General features: G+C 41.3%; 1 protein-coding gene and 1 long non-coding RNA gene across 4 annotated transcripts in view; one reads left to right on the forward strand and one right to left on the reverse strand.

Moving 5' to 3' along the window:
• Positions 1-8,744: 8,744 nt before the first annotated feature.
• LOC141957788 (uncharacterized) lies at positions 8,745-11,594 on the reverse strand. The gene is made up of 2 exons (XR_012633175.1): positions 11,496-11,594; positions 8,745-9,906 (listed from the first exon to the last, which is right to left on the reverse strand). It is a non-coding gene; the product is annotated as an uncharacterized LOC141957788 (long non-coding RNA).
• ADCY1 (adenylate cyclase 1) overlaps positions 9,919-26,092 on the forward strand; it is a 172,413-nt gene continuing 156,239 nt past the window's right edge. For all 3 annotated transcript variants that reach the window (XR_012633174.1, XM_074899799.1, XM_074899800.1), the window contains exon 1: positions 9,919-11,777. Coding sequence is in view for 2 of the 3 variants with exons in the window: in XM_074899799.1 (XP_074755900.1) it covers positions 11,109-11,777 (669 nt within the window). In the remaining variant the exon portion in view is untranslated. The remainder of the gene's footprint in view (positions 11,778-26,092) is intronic.

Below are 26,092 nucleotides of genomic sequence, written 5' to 3' on the forward strand. Positions count from 1 at the left end.
AGGGGAGACCTCATCGCCCTCTACAGATACCTGAAAGGAGGCTGCAGAGAGCTGGGGATGAGTCTCTTTAACCATGTAATAAGCGATAGGACAAGAGGTAATGTCCTCAAGTTGTGCTAGGGAAGGTTTAGACTGGATATTAGGAAGCATTTCTTTCCAGAAGGGGTTGTTAGGCGTTGGAATGGGCTGCCCAGGGAGGTGGTGGAGTCCCCATCCCTGGCGGTGTTTAAGAGTCGGGTTGACATAGCGCTGAATATGGTGTAGTTGGGAATGGTCAGTGTTAGGTTAATGGTTGGACTGGATGATCTTCAAGGTCTTTCCCAACCTAGATGTGATTCTGTGATTCTGTGAACTCTGGAGGTCACCTAGTCCAACCCCCCTGCTCAAGCAGGGCCACCTAGAGCCGGTTACCCAAACCATGTCCATGAGGCTTTTGAACGTCTCTACGTATGTCAACTCTACATCCGCTCTGGGCAACTTGTGACAGTGCTCAGTCACCCTCACAGTAAAAATGTGTTTCCTGATGTTCAGAAGGAACCTTCTGTGTTTCAGTTTGTGCCCATTGCCTCTGGTCCTGTCACTGGGCACCTCTAAAAAGCGCCTGGCTCCCTCTTCTTTGCACCCTCCCTTCAGGTACTTATAGACATTGATGAGATCCCCTGAGCCTTCTCTTCTCCAGGTTCTCTCAGCCTTTCCTCACAGAAGAGCTGCTCCAGTCCATTAATTACCTTTGTGACCCTTCACTGCAGTCTCTTCCATACATCCATGTCTTTCTTGTACTGCAAAGCCCAGAACTGGACACAGTACTCCAGGTGTGGCCTCACCAGTGCTAAGCAGAGTCAAAGGATCACCTCCCTCAACCTGCTGGTAGAACTTTTTCCAGTGCATCCCAAGATACCATTAGCCTTCTTTGCTGCAAGGCCACATCACTGGCTTATGCTCAACTTGGTGTCCATCAAGACCCCAAATTCTTTTTCTGCCAAGCCGCTTCTCAGCTAGGTGGTCCCCAGCATATATTTGTGCATGAGATGGTACATGTGATCCCTGCACCATCAGGGCTAGTAGTTGAGTTTCCTACATCCTCAGAAAGTGCTCTCATCACATTTTTGATTATTGATGTTACCTCTTTCTGCCAGGTCCTTGGGCAAAGTCCCCTAGGGCTCTTGAGGAAAAAAAACACAAAAAACAAACAACAAACCAGCAAGAACATAGACATAAGAATTTTTAATTCTTAGTCAATAGGGCATTTCTCTTCAGTATTTTCTTGGTGGGTAAGTTTGCCTTGTGGACATACTGGCCTCCGGATGCACCTTGCTGACTGCAGAGGCTGTTGCAAATCTCATGGAAGAGGTCAGTCAGTCACCTATATATCTTGAACGTAAATGTCCCAAAGTTACAAGCCAGGCATAAAACCCTGTAAAGCTGATGGGAAATATCCAGTCAGCTTCTTTAACCTCTGGATTCAGCCCCGTAGGATACATTGCCATTGAAATCAGGGGGTTTTCTTAGGCAGTGCAATGAGCAGAGCTGGCCACCATGAGGCAGAATGCACCACTGGGCACTGCAAAGTGACACTTGAGGCTAAAGGGAGTGGAAGGTCCCCTTCAGCTTTTGGTGAGTTCGGTGCAGGGCCAAAAGAGTACATCGGTACTGGACAATGCTGTAAAACCTACTCCCAAAAATAAGCACAGGTTTCATCACTGCGATAGCAGTTGAATATTCCTACAGATTTTTTATTTTAATGCTAATATTGACTTACCTCCCTAAAATTATTTGGAAATCCATTAGGAAATCCTTTAGGAAAATGTATTTGCCCCTCAGCATCACCTGGTACCTTTCCAGTAATCCTGCAGTGACCTTTCTCCCACTTAACTGGAATATTTAAACTGCACAGACTACCATGTTGATTTGCTAAGCAGGATTAGGGGAAGAAAAATAGCACTTAACCTTGTTTAGAGAAGTGAGATATATTTCAGACTAGAGGATCAGACCCAATCTATAATGGATGTAGTTAGGCTTGTATGTACTCAGTTTAGAGTTAAAAACAACAGTAAGCTCTCCTTAGAGTAATGTGTCTATGTGCTTTAAAGTGCTGTCAGCACTGAGGAAGGGAAGCATTCTCAGGGATTAACTGCTAAAGTGCTACAAAAATAGCTGTACCAAATATATAATTAATTTTTAGGCATGCAGACCTATATTTAAACTGCTGTATTTTTTATGCTTTTTGTAAACAAAACTTGTGAGAAAAAAATACCCACTTTTAAACAATATCTAAGCATCATTTTAATTTTGTTTCCAAAAAAAATTAGATGATCCTTGTGAGGCCCTTCTAACTAGAGATATGCTATAGTCTTTGAGATTTTTAATTTCACCTATAGGTTTTTAAAGAAACAACTGAATTTTCAGCTGTAATCTTGCCTGATAAGTAATCAGGTTGTTGAGCAAGTAAATGAAAAAAAAAAAAAATCAAAGGAAGACTGTGTGTAAAAGGTACACAATGTAGTGCTAGTAACATCGTCACCTGACTGCATAACTCTCAACTTGTATCACTTAAGGAAAAATCTAAAATGTTTCCCTTTATTGCCTAAAAAAAAAAAAAAACCCCAAAAAAACCTAAAAGATCTGCTTCTCTAAATTTATAAGCATACACACTCTCATGCATACATACACATGCACACACACATATACAGGAACCCCTATAATATTTGGAGTTGTTCTTAAGGCTCCTACTTTTGCATCAGCTCAGAAAATTTTGTGTTTCCCCTAATTGTTAATAAGAGCAGTAACATCTCTTAAAATTCCTTTTAAGTACACGATCTCTCTTTCACACCTTCATGCAAACAAACACATGCACAGCATGTAAGCCGGAAGAAAGAATGGGACAAGAATAGAATTAAGTTTCTTTACTAAGCTGAATTTCCAGTTCATCTATTTATAGTAACAGTGGGGCATAAGCTAAATAGCATTATGCAGGTTTATGCAAATTGTTTAGGATGAAAGTGGAGCACAGGTGATGAAAAAATAAATATAGCATTGAAGGCCACCGGAAATCTGTTTTAATGTTGAGCAATGATCTGACTGAAGGAATAGTAAACACAGCACAACATAAAGATGTCTTTTTACTTTTAACATCCAGCAGTTGTTACCTTAAAGAGGAGGGTGGCTCCATCTTGAGGGTTTAAACTCAAAATAGATCCTGTAACATACGTGCTGTTAATTTGACCTAATTAGTTGTTGTTAGTTGCAGGACTTGCATGAAGAATCTCATTAAATAAATTAGATAGAAAATAAAGGGAATCTTGGCCCTTGGAGGAGATCCAGTGGAACAGCAGTTTAATGTCTGATACATGACATTTCTGGATACTCTGGTCATTGCAAGGCGGTGTTAGAGGTGAATCTGTAGTAAGTGTTTTCTGTGACTTAGCCTTCTGTAACAAGCTTATCCTTCTATTTGAAAAGCATCATTATGATTTTTTAAAATTCTGGGGGATTGTTTCCTTGGGTTTACAAAAAAACAAAGGAATATATCTGTATTCCCTCCAGTGATGAAGTGCAAGTACTAATTGGCAGGGAATACACTGGTTGTCTGCAGTATGCTATGTCTTGAATCTATTGTTAGCTTCATAGTTATCATCAGAAAACACTAAAATTAGTATAAAAGAGAATTTTTTTTCCTCCAGTGAGAACTGACTACAAATATATTACTTTTTGTTGTTGTTGTTAAATTCATATTGTCAGTGTACTTTTGACTTTTTGACAGGAGGCTCTGCAAATGAAAAGATGCAGGCTTTAAAACACTTACTGAGGAAAAACTCCCAAATGAAATCAGTGTGGAGTGCTGCCCAAATCAGAAGTCCAGAAGGGAGCCTCAGGTCTGGCACTTGAAGAAGCTATTTACAGAACTGCTAATGAGTGCACTGTGATGGAAAGTCATAGCAGAACACATCCGGAATATTACCAAGAGTGAAAACTTGACATAATGAAAATATATATGAGGAAAAAATTCTTAAGAAACTGATAGCCTTCATTTAAAAAAACAACAAAAAAAGCTGTTTACTAAACTTTCAGTTAATAAATAATAATACCATGCTGTAGAATAAATTATTCAAGAATATGTGTGCAGTACAACTTAGAGATGAGCAAAATATGAGGAGACCAGATATGGTGAATATTAATTACTATTTATCTATTTTTAAATGAATGTATCAGAAAAATCTCTAGGAATTAACCATGAAATTTTTGTCTTTATTTTTGTTCACATCTTGGATTTTCCTTTTCAAGGGATTCAAGGGGTTACACTATGCAAAATGCACTCTGAAATACACCTAAACTACTTTTCACTAGGCAAACAAGAATGCTGTAGTCTTTGAACAGAGCCATGGTCTTACCTTAGAAAATGGCAATATGAATATAAAGAGAAACAGAAACCTTCCTTAGGAAATAAGCACAGTTATCATATTAGGGCTAATATAGCTGCAGTGAATATGAAAACTTCCCTTGATTTCATGGAACAGGGTCAGAGATGTGTAATGTTGACAAACACTGTCAGCGCCCTGGTTCTAGGCATTTGCAGAACCCCTAGAATGAGAACTGAATGCTTGGCATGGAAGCAAGAAGAATTAAAAATTCCAACTGGTCTCAATTTTACCGAGTATGTTTTTACAACCAAGGGATTTTTGAGAATGCCTTAGTCAATCAGATCACCTGCATAACAGAAATTGTTACCAAATCTGCTAACTGATTTGGGAAATCTTCATAGTTCTGTTGCATGAACGAGTACTGAAATGTTGAGGGAAAAGGGTTGGGTTTGTTTTCTTTTCTTTGTTTTTCTGAAAGGATTCGCAAATGGAAACTTTTGGTAACTCAAAAATATTTTGTATGTTGACTGAGATCTGATGCAGCTTTATATAATGGTGTTTTTTGTGAGATATCAACTGTAGAGTTGGCTCAGAAAAAGTCTGTTAACCAAGCTGACCACGAAAGATAAAATAATAGCTTTATTGAAGGAAACAATCAAACACAACTGCCCTTGGAATGGAATGTGATTCTGAAGATACCAATAGTAAGGCAGAAAGATCTGCCTTACTAAAAGGAAAGAAGGGAAAAAGTTGTCACCTGCTTCAGGCTGACATGTGATACTTCTAGGCTCCAGACTGCAGTGCAAAGATCCCAAGGCAGCCCTGAACAAGCTGTCTCCAGACCTGGTTACTGCACAACGATGTAAACATAGTATGAAGCCTGAGCTGGTAAACTGACACAACTGCAAGGCCATGTAACGTGCAGGTACATGGGTTTTGGTACCTCTGCATGGAGCTGCATTGCACCATGAGGGTGTACCAGAACATTCATAGCCAGCTGAGAGTGGCTGCATCATACCCTCTTGTGCACTATTTTCCACTGAAAAAGGAGTAGGCTCTAACTTACACATCCAAAACAAAATAATAAAAGTAGATGGTGTGAGCACTGTGTAGGTTTTGCACATAGTTTGTGATTTCTTGTTTTGCTGTTGAGTTTTTTAATCAATATGTATTATCACTGTTTATCACCCCTTGACAAAGTATGCAGCAACTGTTTTGAAGAAGCTTTGAAACCTTTCATGTGTCATTTCCATGTCCACTGTCCACAGGGTCATGAAGGAAAAATCCTGGCCTTTTGTTGAGGTAACGGGGAGGATGCAGTAGGGAGTGATGAGACAGAAGCATGGCCAGATGGGATGTGGTATTTGGGAAGCCCCTGAGAACTGTGGCTTACTAGAGATCATAGAAGAACAGTCAATGAATTCCTCCTAAAAATGCACCAACACCCTTTCCTGAAATTTTGCCTATATAATAGTCTTTAGACGGCACTAATTTTAGATGAAGAATAGATAAATCAGTGTTGATGCAGTACTGATAGAGGAAATGAATGACTTGTCAAAAGCTGGAAGGATCCAGCTGACCTGCTATAAATCCATGCTGGCTGAAAAGCACGTTGCTTGCTCACTGGAGAGATTCATTAGTATTAATATATAAGGTCAGTAGGTCACACAAGTCTCATGCTCTCCTGGAAGGCTTAGAATAGAAGACAGAGGTAGAGGATTCAAATGCTCTTAATGTCTGTACTCTCTGCTCAGCAGAGGACTGGAGAAAACCCAGTCCCATTCTCTGCTGGCAAATTAGCCACTTTAACCATATAATTTTTTGGTCAAATCTCCTAAGTGCTTCAGCAGCAGTCTTGTCTGACAAGTGACTTGAGGTCAAGGCCTTAATGTAATTTTCTTCTCATTTGATTTTTTCCTCCAATAGATTACACAATTAAATAGACTTCTATACAGATAGAATTGTGATTAAAATAGTCTGAGTGCAAAAATACTCTGTAGTCCAAAGGAAACCGAATGAGCAAAAGTGCTGCTGTTAGACCTGAGCAGAAGCTAAGGGACAGGTTTATCACTGAGTGGTTAGTGTTACAACCTAAATTTACCCTTGAAGGACTCAAATTTGTTCTGGGTACCTTAGGTAATTGCTCATCTCTTAAAACTGGTTCTTGTATGAAGAAGAACAAAGGAAAGTTTAAACCAAGAAGCTGTTTTGTAGAACAGTGCTGAAGTTAAACACTAATGTTTCCTAACAACTGAAGTTGTAGGTGTTGTAAGGCTTTCACTTACTGTCGCTGGGCAAAGTTTATTTCAGCTCGGTAGTAGAAACTCTCTAGTTAGGTGAATTCAAAGTTGCTGTAAAGTTGTTTAACTGTGGAAGCGGTATATATTAGAACTATCTTTTTCATTTATTCTCCATCAGAGTGCATGCAACATAAACCAAACTTTAAAATCGGAGTTAATTTTAAGGAACGGCTATTATGATGCTCATAACATCCATTCAAACAGTATTTCAGTAGCCTGACAGAAGTCTAGTCTGTATTTCTTGAAATAACAATGTGGATGTAGTCCCCATACTGATTCCAGATGAAATCTGTGCATGATTTGAAAAAAACATGCTTTCACTTTTTTCAAACCTTCACTTTCCCCAAAATCTAGAAAAAAAAACAGTGACTGTATTTCAGAGATACATGAGATGATGGAGCTCTGTTGAATTTTTTTTTTTTTAAAGTCTGGCCATTCCTACCACTTTCTACAGGACCTCCTCTGTCCTGCCCACATCACTGCTTTTATCTCGCTAGACACATTTCTGTGGTAGCATTAACAAGCTGTGCCTGCTAGAATGAGTCTGCAGAAATTTCTCAATAGCTTTATGCAGAGTCCTTACTCTTACTGTCAGAGGGGATGAGAAGAAAAAAGATTCCTATCCGTCTCAGATGATAGTGCATGGCATTCTGTTACAAGTAGACAATACTAAATATGGATAAAAGATGAAGATCTTTGCAATCCTTACTCAGATAAAAATTAACCCAAGACAAAAATTCAAAGTTTGATGCCAAACTTTGATCATGCCTAATTCTAAAATTGTCATGAATCTGAAAAGTTCTAGTTCTATGAAAAGAATTGCTTCCAAAGATGATCTCCAGCTAATGCATCAGGCAATGAGTGCTTGAAACTGTTGGAGGTGAGGAGTTACAAAAAGCAAATATCAAGTTCAGTAAAGTAAAACAAAATAGAAAATGAAAAATAAGTAATTATTAAATGCATAATCTATATCGCAAAGAAAATAAAAATAGATGTTCTAAAACTCTGAGTAGACCTTTAATTTAAGACTACTCCTAAGGTCCAAGTAGAGAGATTTCTTAGTGTAACCTAGATCCATATACCGCCCAACTCTCTATGAAGAAAGGTTTTCCACTTCCAGTGACTCAAACAACCAGCTTGCCTCTTAGGAAAAGGCTGAAAAAACAGATGCCAAGGGTGATAAAGCTGGGCTCTAATCGCCCTTTCCTGTCAATACTACATTTACTCCCTGAGAAGTCTCTGGTTACGAATGCAAGGACATTCAATGGGAAGAGCTGACTTGGACCTGGACAACATCCAGAAGTCTGAGGGCATCAAAACCAACCAGGTGTCTTCCTTAGAAATGAGCCAGAAGTGCAATACAGACCACAGAGTGGTGTTCACCGTTCACAACCTCCCAACCAGGCTGCTGCCATATGCAGCAGGTAAGTCTGGTCAGAAAATACAGCACTGTGTCAATTGCATTCCAGTAGTTTTACAGCTAGTTATTTGCTTTCAGACAAAGGTTCTGAGATTTCTTCTTTATATTTGTGGTATCAGGTGCTAAAAATTATTCACTATGCAGGATAAGGTATTTGGCCTGTGATGTGAAACAGTGCATAAAGGATGGAAGAGTTTCATTAATCAGTGTGGCATTTCCATATTCCTACAGTGTCTAAGGAAGATGAAGCTTCAACAGTTCACTGCTTTCCCTTAACCTAGTAAGAATGGAGATGTGTATGTCTTGTACATATGGGCCTTCTCTGCTGTATGTACATACTAACTAACCCAACCAGAGGTTTGAAGAAGCATGAAAATAATCTAAACCACAGGGTGCCTTGTAGGGAATTACTCACCTTCCATTTTCCCAACAGCAAGCTGCGAGCTAGAAAAAAGAAATGATAACTGCTAGCATGACAGCTCTTTCAGTGGCTTGTTCCTAGGGCTGGGCAGCTAGGTGCCACCTCTTATGCAGTATGAGATGTGAAATATTAATTCATTCCTCAGGATGTATGAGCTCAGAAGAAAGCTGAGGACAGGTGAAAATGTAACAATGTGTATTTGTCTAATACATGTGTGACTTAAGTGTATTTATGCACAAAAGTGGTCAAGGAGACGAATTTTATTAGCTTTCCAAACACACTGGAGATATTGCAAAACAAAGGAAACCTTTTTTGTTAGATTTAATTTCATTTCAGCTAAACATCTCTTCCTGTTTCCAGCACTTGGGTCAGCAAATCCAATCCCTTTTACTTTCTTCCTGAAGGAAGTTACAGAAATCTAAATACCAGCTATTTTTACAGTTCTGCAGTGTTTGACAGCCTAAGTCACAGTCTAGGAAACAACCATTAGTGGTGTCACATGAACACAAAGTAACAGTCATTGTCTCAAGTGTGAAATATTTTGAATCTGTAACACACAAACTCCAGCAACGTTGATTCATTGCCTTTTCCTAATAAGGTCTGTACAGGTTCAAAAGAACGACTGCATACTGAGTCTGGAGGGCTAAGACCGACATAAAATACTAAAATATTAATATAAAAAACTATGTTGCTTTAGATCATCTATCAGAGATATTTTTTTTTTTAAGCTACTTTCCTATACAGAAATGAAGTACCAACATCATTCACTGCTGTAACAAATCATAAAGAATTCCTGCCTGCTGTTGATCTTAAGGCTCTTCAGCCAAAATCCAGAACCAGAACCTGACATCACTGACACAAAACCCAGCAATTAGATCTTCAACATACCCGTGATAGTAGGATTCTGCTTTGATTCTGGAAAGTATTCCTCTACTATCTTTGAAAAGCCAATGTTTGTAATCTATTAAAGTCGTCTAGTTTGACATTTTCCTAGCCCTGCTTCTTACAAATGCTTGATCCAAAGCCAAAAGAAACACTGGCGTCCTTTCTCTACTCTTGGTGAGTCTGGAATCAGTCTCATAATCCCAAAATTAGATGCAATGGTTACAGAAAAGAATATTGTATTGTATTCTTTGGTGGCAACTTTGTAACAGTGATATGTGGTAGCAGCATTATAGACAGAACTGGAAGGTTTCTTTCAAGAATAAAACAGACTCCCAACTTAAGTTTTTTTGATGAGGCATCACATGCAATTTTGTGGCGGATGATAAAATTAACTCCTGTCACGAGAGTCACCCTCCAAGGCCACTGACTGATTTGTACTCCCAGCCAGGTAAAAGCATGCACAGAAATGTGTTTTCTTGAAAATTTTTTCATTCACTGCACTTTTTCCAACTGCTTCAGAATCTAGGAGGCAAAACGAGTAAAATCAGCATGTTTATTCAGGCAGATAGGGCTTCATTTCTCAAAGGAAGCAGGATTAACCTATGTTTATGAATTTAAGTGTATCTATTTACATATGTATCTATACTCACATGTATTTCTATGACCTTACCTATAGGTTTTGTGTATTTATGTGTCTTTAAATAAAAACAAAGGCAGGCGGGCAACACCGGGCTGCCAGGCAGCAGCCGCAGCCCGACGCCTTGCGCAGCCGGAGGGTCGGCGGGCCGCGGGCGCCGCGCAGGCAGGGGCGCGGGGCGCTGCGCGGGGTGCTGCGCGGGGCGCGGGCGGTCCCCCCGCGGCTCCCGAGCCGCGCTGCCCCGGGGGGGACGTGTCCGGCTTCCCGAGCGAGCGGCGCGCAGGCGCCTCCCGCTCCCCAGCCCGGTGAGATGCTCTCGGACGCGGGAAGGGGATCGCCCTGCCCTGCCTTTCCCTGCCCCCATCTTGCGCTCTGGCTCCCCGACCCCGCTTTTCCTCCTCTGAGCCCACTCCCCTGTGTGGTTTGTTTGTTGGTTTTTTGGGTTTTTTTTTTTTAGCTTGTGGTTGATTTTTATTTATTTATTTATTTATTTCTTTTTAATGTTGCCCACTCCCCGGGAGCCCGTTTGCCACCCGCTGCCCGTAGCTCCTGTTCCTCTAAATAGCGGTATCTGAAGGGAAACCCGCCTGTTGATTACCCCCACACACACACTCCCCTTCTCTCCGCTTCCACCTACCCCGACCCCCCTGGCTTGATTTCGAACCTTTGGATGGTGTTTTGGTGTCATTAGGAGATTAACATCCCTGGAACACCAGGGGAGGGGGAGGAGGAGGAAGAGGAGGAGGAGGAGGAGGAGGAGGAGGAGAAGGAGGGTGGTGGTGGAAAGGAGAGCGAGACAGCAGGCAGGAAGGTTGGCATATTAACACGAGTGAGGCTGTCTTCCCGCCGTCCCAGCCATCCCCGGCTCCTCGGTGGCAGCGGAGGGGGGCGTTTGCCGGCGCGGCGGGTTGCGGCCGGTGGCTGGCGGGCTGCGCCCGGTGCCCGCGTCCGCGGAGCTGCGGCGGCGGGGGCTGCCGGCGGGCGTGCGGCCGCGGCTCCTGCTCGCAGCCCCCCTCTCTTTTATGAGCAGCGACGCGGAAGAGCGGCAGCGGGGGAAACCAGGAGGAGCATTTCTTCCCCGGGGTTTATGAATGGCACTGACATGGAGGAAATACCGTTTCAGAAAGTCAAGACCAAGAGGAAGAAGTGCTGCCACTGCTGCTGCTCCCCGCCGGCTGCCGCGGCGGCGGGAGCGGGAGCTGGGCTGGGGGACCCCCCTCCCTTGCTGCTCCTGGATGCCATCGCCTGCGAGGATGAGTTTGACTGCAAGGAGCTGGAGGGTCTGTTCCAGAGCTACAACCTGAAGCTGGAGCAGACATCCACCCTCAAGGCGCTGGCCGTCCTCATCGTGCTCACCGCCAGCCTGGCCCTGGTGGAGCTGCTCTCCGGCCCCAGCCTGACCATCTCCAAAGGCTCGCACCCGGTGCACTGCATCATCTTCCTCTCCCTCTTCATCGTCACCAATGTCAAGTACCTGCAGGTCACCCAGCTGCAGCAGATCGTCAAGCTCACCTTGCTCTTCAGCTTCACCTTCTCCTTCCTCTGCTGCCCCTTCTCGCTCGGCGCCTACGGCATGGAGCCCCCCAGCGCCCCCGAGCAGGGCATGTGGCAACTCATGCTGGTCACCTTCGTCTCCTACTCGCTGCTGCCCGTCCGGACCCTGCTGGCCATCGTCTTCGGGCTGGTGGTGTCCGTCTCCCACCTCATCGTCACCGCCACCTCTGTCAGTGCCAAGCGGCAGCGGCTCTGGAGGACGGTGAGCGAGGGCCGGGCCGGGCACTGCAGCAGCGCACAGCCGCGCCGGGCGTGCCCGCCGGGCGGGGAGACGCGGGGAGACGCGGAGAGGCGCGGAGCGGTGCGGAGGGGGGAGCGGAGGAGGCCGCCCGCAGCCCCCCGGGGCGGCGGTGGCCGGGGAACGCCCGGGATGGCCCCGGCGGGGCAGGGGCCAGCACGCACCTGCGCTTCGGGCCGTGTCTGTACTTCCCCAAAGTTTCCGGGAGGCGGGGGGGAGACACGCTCACACACACACGCTCACACACACACACACACGCTCACGCACACGCAGGGTGGCTCCTGGGAGACGGGACCTCCCGGCTTTGTCCTCCGAAGGAAAACCGGGGCGGGCAGGGGAGGCAGCACGGCCGCTTCCCCGCCGGGGCGGGCGCAGGAGCACCGCATGCACGGCCACTGCAAGTCCAGTGTAACTGGCGAATAACACCGCTTGGCTCGGTACAAACTTGGCACACGCAGGACGCTGCGTGTGCTATTACTATCACTACGATCGGGGTGATTTCTATCCTCGCCGTCTCTCTCGGCCGTGGACCCTTCCTGCCCACAAGCCACCTCATGGCGGGGGCTCTGCAGAAACGATCTGAAATAGGTGGGACCACTCAAAGGAGGAAAACCCCCTCGCTGTTCTCCCGCCGAGCGAGGCATTCCCCCTTCAGCTTCCCCAGGGCAGCTGCTGCCCCCTCTCCACAGACGTTACCTGCTATGTCAGTGAACTTCCCAGTGGTACCCTTTCCCCTCAGAATTAGTCCAGCAAAACCTCCCTCTGCAGCAAGCATCTGTGGAAACATGCTGCTGCACTCTCCCCCCCCCCCTCCCCCCGAGTAGCTATTTATAGCCCTGCAGGGCTTTCTCCGGCTCCCGTGGCCTGATGGGCCGCACTGTCAGGGGGAGGAGGATGGGGAGATGCGCGTATCGGAAACGCTGGGGCTGGGGGTCGGGGTTTGTTGGTTTAAGGCTCTGTTACGTGGTGCCTCTGAACCACTGGGCAAGAGAAATTGAAAAATTTTTGTGTCCTCCCTTGCAATGCGTTATTTCAGCCCTCAGGGGAAGCACGGCGGTTCTGGGGTCTAGATTGGTATTAAAAAACAATTTAATCCATAATTGAAGTATACTTAGTACATTACTTCTGCTGAATCCTGGTGTTATTCTCAATGGCTGTGTAAGGCTGTGTTGTGGTGCCGGAAAACACGCTGTTGGTATGGGCATAAACACCTCCATAAGCAGAATTGTACACCTTTGTGCCTAGAACTGTGAATTCCTTCTCATTCCTTACATGCTCACACAGACACACACGCCCCAGTGTGAAATACATGCACGTAATGGAGATACACAGGGACAATCAAAAGAGTGGGTTTACTGAGACAAACAGGATTATTCATGGCTTCACACTGCTGAGCTGGTGGACAAAATAAATTGTATATTTTGAAGGGGGAGAGATAAGCTGAGCTTTATGATTTACCCAGATAATCTGATGGTCTATTTTTAAATGCGTGATTTAGAGTTTCCATGAGAGGGAGATCTGATGAAATGCAGGAGCACTGAGAGGAACCTTCCTTAAAAGCATCCGAATGGATGGTAAAAAACACGAGGATATTTCTCTCTGAGTAGGGCTGAAGATAGCCCTATTTTTACTGGAGTACCAGTTAGTCCTTATGGGAGTCCAGACTATCCTGGATGCCCTGACACGGAGGTAGATTTTCCTTGATGCCAAGTTGCAGCTCAGTGTGGCACCTGCTGTTCTAGGCAAACAACATAAAGAAGCTGACAATAACATCTGCTCACTAAATTATCTAACCAAAGTCTTGAATGTGAAACATTTTGAAGAGGAGAAATCTGCTAAGTCTCTTTCTTCACACTAGTTTAACTCAGTTAATCAATTGGTGAGAAGCTGTCTTAAAAATACATAGAAATAGTTGACTAGTGGCTGATGTAACACGTGTGATTCTTCTTCACCATGCTCTCCCCCACCAAAGTAATTTCAATAATTTGTATGCAGTCCCCAGAGCAGTATGCTTTGCTGATAACAGGAGGGAGAAATCAGCTCTGAGTCAAGCAAAGTAACCGGTTTGTGAACTTGTGTCACACAGAAATGCACACTGATTTATTGCATATTGGCAAACAAATGTCTTCTGCTTTGAAGACTATCTCTGCGTATGGAAGGGACTCTTCCCTTACACAGAAGCTGGTTTTTCTTTTCCAAAGAACAATTTCACAATGCTTGGAAATTTAATGTCATGTAAAGGCTGCATCATCTGAATTTTATTTGCTTGGCCTGAAAGTAGCCTGAGAGTAGATCAGCCTTTTCTGTAAAGGCTAGAACGGATTCTGGCTCACAGTCTGGATCTGCTTCCCAGTCACTGTATTGTATCTTGACCATCCAAGTACTTGTAGACGCATTGTGCAGTTGGCCTGTCAGGGAGCAGGACTGCTCTATCTGGAGCTGCAATAGTGTGAATGCCTGTTCTTTCTCCCAACATCTTGTGCCCTAGCCCCAAGGAAGCAGGTGAATCTAAATGTTAAATAGAAATCTGCTGTATCCACAAAGGCATAAGCACCTGCACCAACCACTGAGGCCAGTGTTCTGTTAAAGAAGGCTTTGATTTTTGGGTGATTCAAGCAGGGAACCAACTGTATTTTTCTTTAGCCTGAGCTTTATGAGAGTGCAAATCTACTTCCATTGAAGTTACACTGCTGAGTTAAGTTGTCAGCAAGACCAAGCACTCCATGTTGTTTCACATTCAACTCATTAAAAAATGGGCATAGCCAAGTTAAGGGGTTTGTTCTGAAGTGGGATTTTGGATGCACATCTTCTATTCCATGCTATCTGAGGAATCACCATATGCAAATCTTTGAATGCCAAAAGCCTCACTGACTTCAATAGTGCTGAATCAGACGCTCAGGTGGGACTCATGGTGTGCTTTTTCCATTCATATAAATGTACAAACACTTCAGCATATTAAAATCAATAGATCAGCTCATTGTGGGAGAAGTTTGTAATGAGGTCTACACATTTAATTTGCAAGTGATAGTTTTCTGACAGCATGGTGTTGTCTGCAGGTGGTCGGTGGAGATCACAGGCTCATTTTTTCTAGCTCTCCCCACCATTAGATGTTATGTCATGTCAGAGTTGAGACACAGGTATGTGTTAAAGCAAGAGGAGAGGAGGAACGCCAGTGCAGGGAGACAAAGAGAGCTGGAGGAGTAATGTGGCAGAACTTGAGCTTCATGTTTCCACACAGTAGCTGTTTTTTCAGTGAATAAAAGATTACAATCTGCTAATCTGCCCTGTTTATTTCTTAAGAGAAATGTAGTAATAGATAAAATATATATATATAAATAAGTGGAATATTAAAAATATGCAAAGTATTTGTGGGCAACCTGACCACATTTGGAGTAAGTTCATGGCAAAAGGCATGCTGACTTCACAGCTGGTTTTGCATATCTTGTTTGACACTGTGACAAGGGTGTAAATAGTGTGTATAACCAATAGCACATTGGTCATGTTAGTCAGACTCATTCACTTCCTTTGGAGTCAAGGAACAAAATGCCCATGCCGTATAATGTGGCAAAGGTATCCCCAGGCTTTTGAACCTACAAATGAAGTTTTAACAGCTTAGACACTGTCTTTTTTTTTTTTCCCTATACATCTTCTACATATATGTTAGGTGCTTCAGAGCAGTTACAGAAATACAGAACACTGCCCCAAGGAGCTTAGTCTAATTTTTGTTGTGATGCAGTGAGTGGGTGTTAGAGACATTAAGGCCAGATGGGGTGAGGAAGGCAAAGGCTGCTTACAGAAATTACTCCATGTGGCATGTGCAGAGTTTCATGACTTGCTGTTAAAAAACATTTTTGTCCCTCTAAATATTTCTGTACCCTTGATTTTTTAAAAAAATATATGCTTATTTCCAGAAAATTAAAAAGAAAGCCATACACCAACAAAGTGCCCTCACACATTACAGAAGTCTTTGTGAAAGATCAAATCTACTGTGAAAACCAAAATTCCAACATGAGTGACAAAACACAGAAGAAAGAAAGGTGGTATCATAAATTAGAGAAAAGGAAATTATTTTTTTCATCGGTGTGGTGAAATAAATGTAGTATTTTTCTGTCTGTGTTTAAAACTGGTTTTATGCATGTATTGATTCATTTGTATGATTCGCACTTTTATGGGTTCAACAAGTATCAAAATCGTAGTGGGGAGTGGGTAGACTATGAAAAGGATAACATGGAGGAAACTGGTAACAGTTATTTAAAATAATTTATTTAAGAGTTATGGTTTTATTTTGTCTTAACTCTGTGGGTTAGTGTGAAGTAGGCTTGAATATCACAAGGAATTATCACGCCGAAGTTGATCTTATTTCTGCTAATGTTTAAAATGTAATTAATGAACACATCACTGACAGAACTGTTAATCTTTACACCTTTGTCATTCACACAAAAGGTAGAGTCTAGCAGCCTAATAAAAAGGGTTGCAGATCAAAGACAGCTCATCTCCATTGTCTTTATTACTCAATGCAAAGCTTAGGTTTTCCTCTTCATGTGTATAAAGTACTGCTGAGGGACTGTACTAGCTCATTCTCTGTGGTGCTTTTCAAATATTAGTATCAGGAATATCTCTAGTATTGCAAACATATCTATGCACTAATAATCTGTTTGAATTTGCTGTTTTCCTCTCTTTCCAAAGACTGGGACCACTGTTCTTACAGATTCTCAATATCTGTATGTAACTCTAATTAGTCTGTATTAAAAGATTGGTGATTTTTTTTTTTTTTTCCCCAGTCAAAGTGGAGTCTTACTATTAATTTTTGGCATGGGGTTTGCCAGGTGTTGACTACATTCCTTTAATCTACGGGCTGAAGTATAGGATCTGCTATGGAATGTAGAGCTCAGTGTCTTTTTCCACATAGAGATTAATATGCTCTTGGCTTCTGGAGTCTGCAGACTGCTGACACTGCTACTCTTCATGGGTTTCCAAGCAGTAACAGCATGCTGATGGTTCTGCACGCTTGAGAAACAAGAAGCCTTCAGGAAACTGGCAAGAATCATACAGACTTGGAGAAATAGTAAATTACAAATAACTTATCTGTTAAGTTGATTTGTTTTTCTCCTATTTAACAGCCTGGGAAGAATGCAGCTTCCCTCCAATGAATGTCACCATATTCAAAATTTTATAAGAATTTGATTTTTTTGGTAGCAGTTCTTTGCTATGATTTGTCATAGCACCTCTGTATGGATACTGGTGGCTAGTGTATTACTGTTTGTACTGCAATAACACTGGTAGGTCCCCGTGATGGACCAGATGCCTGTTAACTAGCCCAGTGAATAAATACATGCCAAAAGGACATCTCCAAGGATTTCTCCTTGTCTCCACCTCTTCTTCTCCCATTCTGTACTTTTCATTTGGAAGAAACATCCCATGGAAATGTAAATTGAATTTGCTAATGTACGCTCTGACTTGTTAAACATCTCTTAACATATCTTAGTCATTTTATGCTCAAAATCCTGTTCCTGGGCAAAGAGGAAATGCATCTTATATAAATCTAGGAATTTATTTTTTTAAGTGTAATTGAAATCTTAACTGGCTAATCAAATGATCATTAATAGGCTAGATCCTATTATTACCAAAGAAAAAGAGGGCAGAAAACGTTTTAATAATAATAAAAATAATAATAAAGCAGCTAACATTGTTATATGCTCACTTAGTTTCTACCTTCTTTCCTTGATGCTCACCTTTCCCCTGCTTCTCCAAGTTTTAAGACTGGTGGCTTCATTCTGCTTGGTGGTGTTACCTGTGTTGGCAGCATCTGGAGTCCTTCACTGGAAGGAAGGGGATATTCATGTTAATGTTTTTTTTTCTTCTTGGCTCTGTGGTCCACTTGGGGACATTTTTATAAGTTTGCTAACACGTATTTATTTTTCTTTATTTGTCTATAGCTCCACGTTGCATCCAAATTTACAATATATGTTTCCTTTTATGTATGTGAGATGCTTGTACTTTGTTCTCTTTGTTACACCTAAACCCAGTTTTCTTCATCTTCAGGTCTGCATTTCTTTAGCTATGGCTGTTGTCTCCAGTACTGAGCCTATGCCCTATCTGTTGTAATCCCATGCCTGTACTCTACACCATGTGCAGGGAGGTCAAAAAAAGTGTAGCCTGAGAAGCTAAATTTTTAGCCCAGAGCAAGCCTGACATGTCTCAGTCCAGAGGTCTTGCAAAATCAGTACAAGGCTTATGAATTTCTATACAGCAATGGCAATACAGGATTACATGGCTGTAGGGTTGCAGTGCTTGTTAATATGTTTGTGGTTTAGTCTGTCTCCATGTGTCTTACTGTTGCTTTCATTTTAATGCTAACAAAGTGGGCCAAATGGTGGCTTCATTTGGAAACAGTAAAATTTTATTGTCTAGACCCTGGTTAACAGCAAAATATTGCATGTAATGGTAGTAATTAGGGACTGTATTTAATTGACAAAAAGCAGTTTTCATATGTATTTGTGCAGCTCCAAGCACAGGGCCTTCCAATTTGTCTTTAAACATCTTTGAGGCTTCTATGGGATAAGTTATCGAGCGTTTCTATTCCTTCCTTCCTTCCTTCCTTCCTTCCTTCCTTCCTTCCTTCCTTCCTTCCTTCCTTCCTTCCTTCCTTCCTTCCTTCCTTCGAATAATTGATGTGATTTGCCATTTCTTCTTCTGGATTCAAATTTAGGATTTTTTTTTCCTATCTTGTTTTTCCCAGTTATTACAGTGCAGTGCCTTGCTAGACAGAACCAGTATAAGACAACATCTAGCTAGTGCAGGTTTCATTTTCTTTTCATCTACTTTAAACACAGCCCTGAATGTCTGCATGTCTATATTAGATGGCCCTTACTAACTAGAGCAGTTGTTTTCTTTCTAGCTTGTTCTTATCTCCTTCTGCCAGTTCAGATGCATTGCGTTCTTTCAGGATAAATTCTGCCGTTGCCATTTCTGAAAACATCAGCTAGCATGAAAGAATGTTTTCTGTCTATCACGGTTAGTTATTTTCTTGTACTTTCTTAGATTCAAAAGGCCATAGACTCCTGTCTTCCCTACAGGAATAAAGTAGTACAAAACATAACTAAATGCAGATGGCATGTATGGAAAGAGGGAGATGAGGCAGAACAACATAGTTCCTTGTTGCTTGCAAGATCTTGATTGTGCCAATATGGAATAATTGTTGGAAAGTCTTTTATGAATGTGGGAAAGGGATGTCATGGTTTTGTGCAGGTTTCATGTTCTGATTAATTCATAATATGATATAAGATAATTTCGTTAGGACTTAAAATGTTTGTGGTTTACAACTCTTGAACACTGCTGACAGGAAGAAGTCAGGCAGTATTAACTGCTGGGAAGGGCAGGAAACAGTGCAAGCAGAAGAGGCTGGTTCAAGCTTTGGGACCTAGCTCTGTCCTTGCCTTGCTACGATGGATGGATCTGAGAGACCATCAAAGAGTATAATTCAACCTGTATGTTTTGTTTTAAAATTTCTGAACTATGTGATTTCCTTTCTTACTTTCTTCCTCTGGGAAACCTTTCATGGAAAAAAAATGGCTTTGCTTCAGATTTTTAACATATGTACCTGGAGGAATTTGAGAAAACAGCATAGTTACTACTCTGTCCACCTGCTTGTTCTGTATTTGGAATAACCAAAGACAATAGCATTACCTTTCATTTACTCAAGTGTAATCTGGGCAAAGCACTTCCCTTCAATGCAGGTTAATATGATACCAAATTTAATTCATATAAATGTAGAATAAATATAATACAGGAATATTTGTTCTGTATGAAATTTCCACATGAGCAGATTCCTGAAAGAAATAAATTCACTGAACACATCCAGCAAGTTTTTAAATAGTGAAAAATCCCAGAAATGTGGATCTAGAGCAGCTTTAAGGCAGGCAATAAAGTGTGACAAAGCTGTAAAGATATAGTTATTTCCTTAGTTGTGGTTCAGGAACTACAGAAGTCCTTTGTCATCCACAGACGCATGTTGCAAGAAATTATTTAAATGTGGCTAATATGAAAAACGTTCTAGAAAAATATTCCATTATAACATCACCTTACAGATGTTCATTCTGGAGCAAGGTGTTTATTACTGGATGCAGTAACAAGTGGTTTTGCAAATTCCTATACAACTTTATAGAAGTAAACATAATTAACTGTCTTTTACAGTGGTTAACACATAAAATTAATGGGTGCTTATAATCCAACTTGACAGGTTTTCTTTTTTCATAGGTTACTCATTCATACACTACAGTAGCAGAAAAATATTTGTCAATTTCCATAAATCTGCTTATGATTCTTTCTTAGAAGATGAAAGCAATTATCCACCCACACAAAATTAGGAAATTAAATAACACTAATAAACACAATTGTAAAAGAGATTTACATAAAATATATCCTTAATTTGAAGTATGTACAGCCTGAAAAAGAATACTGGGCTTGAGCAGAACGTGTGAAATTTGTTCATATGAGGTTGAGAATAGGCCTGTGTCTTCTAAGTAAAGAATGTCTTTTTTTTCTGTACAGAGTTTCAGTTAATCTGTATAAAATACAGTGTGGCAAAATGAAGCTTAGAGACAAATTGATCAATGCTCACCCAAAGGTGAAGGATATAGGCCAGAGCCTCATTTCACTTTTAAACATCGAAAACCACTTCACAGGGCTTTGGGGAGATTTACATGATGTACACAAAATTCTTCTTGCTGTAGTAATTTAATCTCAGAATGATTTAAATAAAAGGGCACACCATTTAATGTGAACTATGTAGGAAGTCAAGATTGGTTTTTTACCTCATGACATGCAAGTAGTAATGGCAGTGGAAAGGAACTTCTGCTTATGGACTGTACAGGACTGTAAGAGAGAGAAGCTCTATCGAGATCAAATTCCCCCTGCTGCAGGTTGTCTATGGAGTCTGCTTCTGCAGACTCCTGGTCACTGCTCTCATGGCTGTCAAAGACTGGAATGCTACTCCTCACCTGGGATTATGGGTCACAGAGTTTAGATGCGGTGCTCTGGAAATTGAGGATGACCCCTCACGGATGTCCTGTGTGATTACTGGTACTGGACTCTGCAACCGTTGTGCTGATGTCTCTGCTGATCCATGCTGGTTTAATGCAAATCAGCTGTAACAGGGCTGTGGGAGTTGCACAAGCCTAGTTTTTAAGTCCATGGTTAGATTAGCTATGTTGAGTTCTCTGGTTTTGTCTATGCTTTGAAATACAAGGAATAATGATGCTTTTTAAAACAGAGAAAGCAAACTGAGTATTATCTCCATGTTCTGTTTGTGAGTTTCCACTTCCCACCCCCAGTTATGTAAATGACAGTGGTGGCTGACAGCTGCTTGAGTTCCCTCAGATGGAAAGTTAATGTTCACTTATTTGGCCTTCTCCATGCAGCCCCCTTGCTATTTTGGGCAGCAGTAGATTGAGGAGATTGCAGCTGAGTTAATTTGCCTCATCTGTTAGTCAAAATAAACTGCTTTATCAATAGTCCATTTCTTCTTGTTTACACTGTTAAAAAGATTAATCTGATTTTTCCCTTTGAAGAGACCTCAGCCTGAAGAGGGGATTCCTGTTCTTAACTGCACTTCACAATATTGGTTAATATTAACACAGTGGCTCAAATGGCTTTGGTAGGAGGGTAATGTGCTTTTCCAACTGAGAGTGCATGCTCTTCTTATAATAGCTTCTGGAATACCCTTCACTGAAAAGAATGATGATGTTTAAGACAAGAGAGTGAGCTTCATTTGTTTGGCTGTTAATCAGTTCCACTGCTATTGCTAAATTTGAAATCTAGAAGAGGGTGATTGATAAAATTGTTTGGCATGGCTTTTTTATCTCAACAGCATTATTTCTGAGCCTTATTTGATGTCTGAGAGACACATTAAGAGAATTGTAAATGAGTTCCTGAATACCAGCTATTTAGTGCAAATCTTATGCGTAGTTAATATATGTATTTGGTGGGCAATGTATAGGGTAAGCTACAGGATTGTCTTAGTTTGCCTATGGACACGGGACATGAAAACTGCACCTTTCTTACTCCTGGGTCTTAGGAGAATATACTGAAAAATTTTACAGTTGGTATTTTACCGTTAGGATGAAGTACTGAAATGCGTGATGACCACTTGCAAAGCTATGAATTATTCTCTATCCTTAACTGATATTTTTGTAGCACTTCTAGTTTATCATCAGAGGACCTACTAAATTAAAAAAATGTTTTTCTTGCTTGCTTTTTTCTTCTGCTGCTGCTTCTTTTATGGAACCTTTGTGCTGACTGCTTCAGTTTTTGGTTCAGTAACTTCTATTGAACTTCAAAAGTGAACATCAACAAGGTACAGAAAAGGCAACATTATCCAGGGATGAGGATGACTGCTTTCTGTAGGTTGATCTTTCCTAATTTCCCTAAGGGTGCACAACATTCAGTCCCAGGAATGCATCTGTCTTGTCACTTAGTGAGTCTCCACTCATAAACCTTAGTCCCAAATCTCTATAGTATCATTTGCAAAAGTCCCATTTCTCCAGCACGATCGTATGCTGAAGAACTGAGCTTGGCTACTGATCCTAATGATTTTTTCTTCTCTTGGGCAAAAGATATAATGCCTAAATGAGAGAGAAATTTTCTTTCTTACAAAATGTCTTACATGCCCCTGAATTTGTCTTTTGAAGTTTGCTTAGAGTTGCTGGTCCTCTGTAAAGTTAAGGATTTGACACGTATATAATCCATTATCTAACATTCTCAAATAAATTCTCTTCACAGGGAGATATCAGGTGCTATCTTGGGTTCTCTTCCCTTGTGTATGATAGTTGTTGCCATTCCACTCAAAAAAGAAAAGAACTGAAAAATCAAAGACTTACAACTACTTTGTACATGACAGTTGAAAACTTTTCTGAAGCTGTAATTAAAAAAAAAGAAAAGTAATCCTAAAGCTGATATATAATGCACTGATGAGTTACAGTAATCTTACTGTGCATGGTTCTATATGTAGATGGTTTTATTCAATGGTACAAACCTTAGAAATTTTTTTTTTCTTATTGCAACTAAGGGGTTCAAGAGTGGAGCTGTGTGAGGGAAAAGTATTTTCTTCTTTAGAATCACAGTTCAAATTTAGGTTTCTAAAGTTCAAGTTTCTTCACTATCTAAAGATATTTTGATGACCTACCAAAATGTGTAAGGAAGACTGATGCCAGTAGTCCAGTTTTTGAGATACAAAGGCTAGTTTTTTATATAGCATCACTACTTGCAACTCAGCAAGCCCAACAAACTTAAAGTTGTTTCCTTAGACTGTGGGCAAACACAAATGTTATTTTGCTAAAATTGCCTATGAGGTAATATCTATGTCTTACATGGAACTGCAATTAAAGTTCACAGCGCCTCTGCGTTGGTGGTATTAACATGTATAACAACAGAACATAAGGCAAACATCCAGGGTATTACAGAGTCTGCTGCTGTGTTTGAATTTTAACATGTTGGGTAAATACCATGATTCTTACTGTGGCAAAAGTTACATTGACCCTAAATTATTCCCAGGGGAGAGCCGAGGGCTTTGACTTGTCAAGCAAATGACAGTGGTTCAACATGTAAGTAGTCATTGGCTACAGCACGAGCTTATTCTGTGGCATAGGGCAATGATTGCAAAGTATTTTGAGGGTGTGTTTTTTTTCCTTTAGGGAACCCTTAAGTCAGCCAGAAACCACTGGGTACAGTAGTTCAAAAGCTGGCACACAGCAGGCTGTCTTGGAGGAGCTAAGGAAAGGAAAACCATTTGGTGCCAGGTTACTTAGCCTCAGGAGAAATATTTCTCTCTCTATCATCACCTCACAGTTGTTTTCAAGTTGGTTAAACTGTGTCCTGTAGGAAAGCTTCTTGGGATCAGTGTAGGTGTCAAAGGTCTACTGGTGGACTAGATGTAATGCAATATCACTGTATTATATACCTAGATGTAACATAATCAACAACTGTAGATGTTGATTGGTATTATCAGTCTGTAGAGTGTGCAGTATCTTGGTTAAGTTCCTTTGGGGAGTTTCATGTGGCAAAGACGTACCATAGAAAAAACAAGATGTAGTTAGCTTTCTCAGTCTTTACTCAGTAGGTGCAATGCCTTATACCTCTCTGGACCTCTTCAGGTGTGAATTTCTAGTCCAGCACATGATTCTGTGAGAGTTGTGAAGAATTTTTTTTCAAAACAAAACTACTGAGATGTAAAGAGATACTAGACTTCCTTTTAACACTTAATGAACACCAGAGGCTTAGTTCCGTCTTACATTTTATGGATTAATTTAGTCCTCATTAAACTGATGGACACAGAAGACTGTCAGTGTCAGTCAAACATAATGCCAAAGACAAGAGCAAAACTGCTCTTTGCACCAGCCTGTTGATGATGCCCTTGGGGTCTGAAGCACACTGTTCCAGCATGGAGTTCTCCATGTACAAACCCTAGCTCATGTTTGTGCCAGCTGTATAATGTGCACAAACAGGAACACCAGATAATACATTTTCTCCTCTGACATAAGGAAACTGGAACACAAGTCTTTGTATTCAGAAGAGAAGAGCCCTTGTGACACACCTTGGTGTACTGTATTCTGGTGCATTCTGCATTATGGAGTCACTCCCATTCTAGGTCAGCTGTGCCTGTGTCTTTGGTAAGGGTGGGTGGCACTCTGTACTGTCAAGGCATGCTTTTGGGAATCTGAGTCGTGTGAGCCTACAAACTGTCTCACAGCCTGGTTCATTTTGGCAATATAGCCTTGTCTGTTGTAATCTCATCTCTGTGTGGATCTTAAAATGGCATAAAACACAGGTCAGATAACAGGAGAGGTAACAAAGCCTGGTGATAACTGGTGATATCATCACATCTGCTGTTTACATCCTGAATAGTAAATGTGGAAACCATTAGTTGGTGTGATGATGCCAAGTAATGCCCTTTGAACAGGAATCTCTAGTGTTGAAAGGCAGTGCCTAGACTTTGTTCAGACTCTGGGAACATCAGATATCCATAGTCTAATAGGAAGGAAGTCTCACAGATGAGTGATTAGGGTTAGACAAATTAAAAGGCCAGCTATTTCTTTCTGGGTTTCCTAAAGCAGCTATTAATGGCCTAGTTTTACTTTCAGGCTATATTTTAAGTCATCGTTACCACTGTAAAAAGCAGTCCCATGGATATGGATATGCACCCTTGTTCACCCATTTTCACCATCCAAACACAGCTGAAGCCCTGCACTGGATGGACCAGGGAGCTAATGAGGGTTGGAACCAGCCTGGTAGGATGGGCTTCTGGATGGATGAGTTCACTAGGACCTCTGTGCATGAAGAGGCTGGAAATAAGAATGAGCAGCCAGTGTAAGAAAGAGGGCAGAAATGCTGGGGTTTTTTTACTGTTCTATCAGTTTATGTTCTCATTTTGTAACAGCAGCTGTGTTCTCTTCACTGCTACGTGAACTTTGGTGGGAATAGCATTAACCTGATGACATCTTTTGTAAATGCAGCCTAACTTTTCACTTTATACCTAATCATATGTTCATTAATCTAGGTATGAAGGTTTGGAAAATAGGCAAATTAGGTGATACAACTAAAGGTTGGGTTGATTTAGTATAGCCACTAAAACAATGTTTTTCACCGATGGATCCTGGAACAGTTTTCAGTATAGGTGCCAAACCTTTATCAGAAATTTGCAAACATAAATTACTGTTAAGGACAAACAATCATATTTTCTTATGTTTTAAAAACCCTTTGAAAGTAATTCAAGGATTCCCACTTAAGCCATTTATATAGAGCGACTACTTTGTTAAATGGTGCCAGAAGAAGGAAGTGACTTTTAAAAATGTCAAGAAGCAAATAAGGTTTGTTTAAAGATTTTTGATTCCTACAATGTGCCATCTTTAAATGCCCCCAAACTTTAAAAATGGCCTCAGTGTCCATAAAGAAGTTTTATATTTATAACCAGAATGGTGGACTCGATGAGTGAATCACAGAACCCATTAGTTGTGGAACAGGTAATGATGTGTCTGGTGACAAGTATAGAAGATACTATATTGGATTTTGATATGGGAAATCAATCGGCTTTGCATGTGAGCATGGAAATGTTATTTCTTTCAGAATGGACAGAAACTATCTTCTCTGCATACAAAACAAGCAGTTTCTATCTTATATTATTACTGTGTTTGGATCTGAATATCTAAGTTATAAAGCAGACACTCAAAAAAAATCCTAATTTTGATAGCAAAGATGACACCCTATAATAATCTGTGCTTTTCAGC

The sequence above is a fragment of the Athene noctua genome, chromosome 2 (genome assembly GCF_965140245.1).
Source record: "Athene noctua chromosome 2, bAthNoc1.hap1.1, whole genome shotgun sequence".
Classification (NCBI taxonomy): Eukaryota; Metazoa; Chordata; class Aves; order Strigiformes; family Strigidae; genus Athene; species Athene noctua.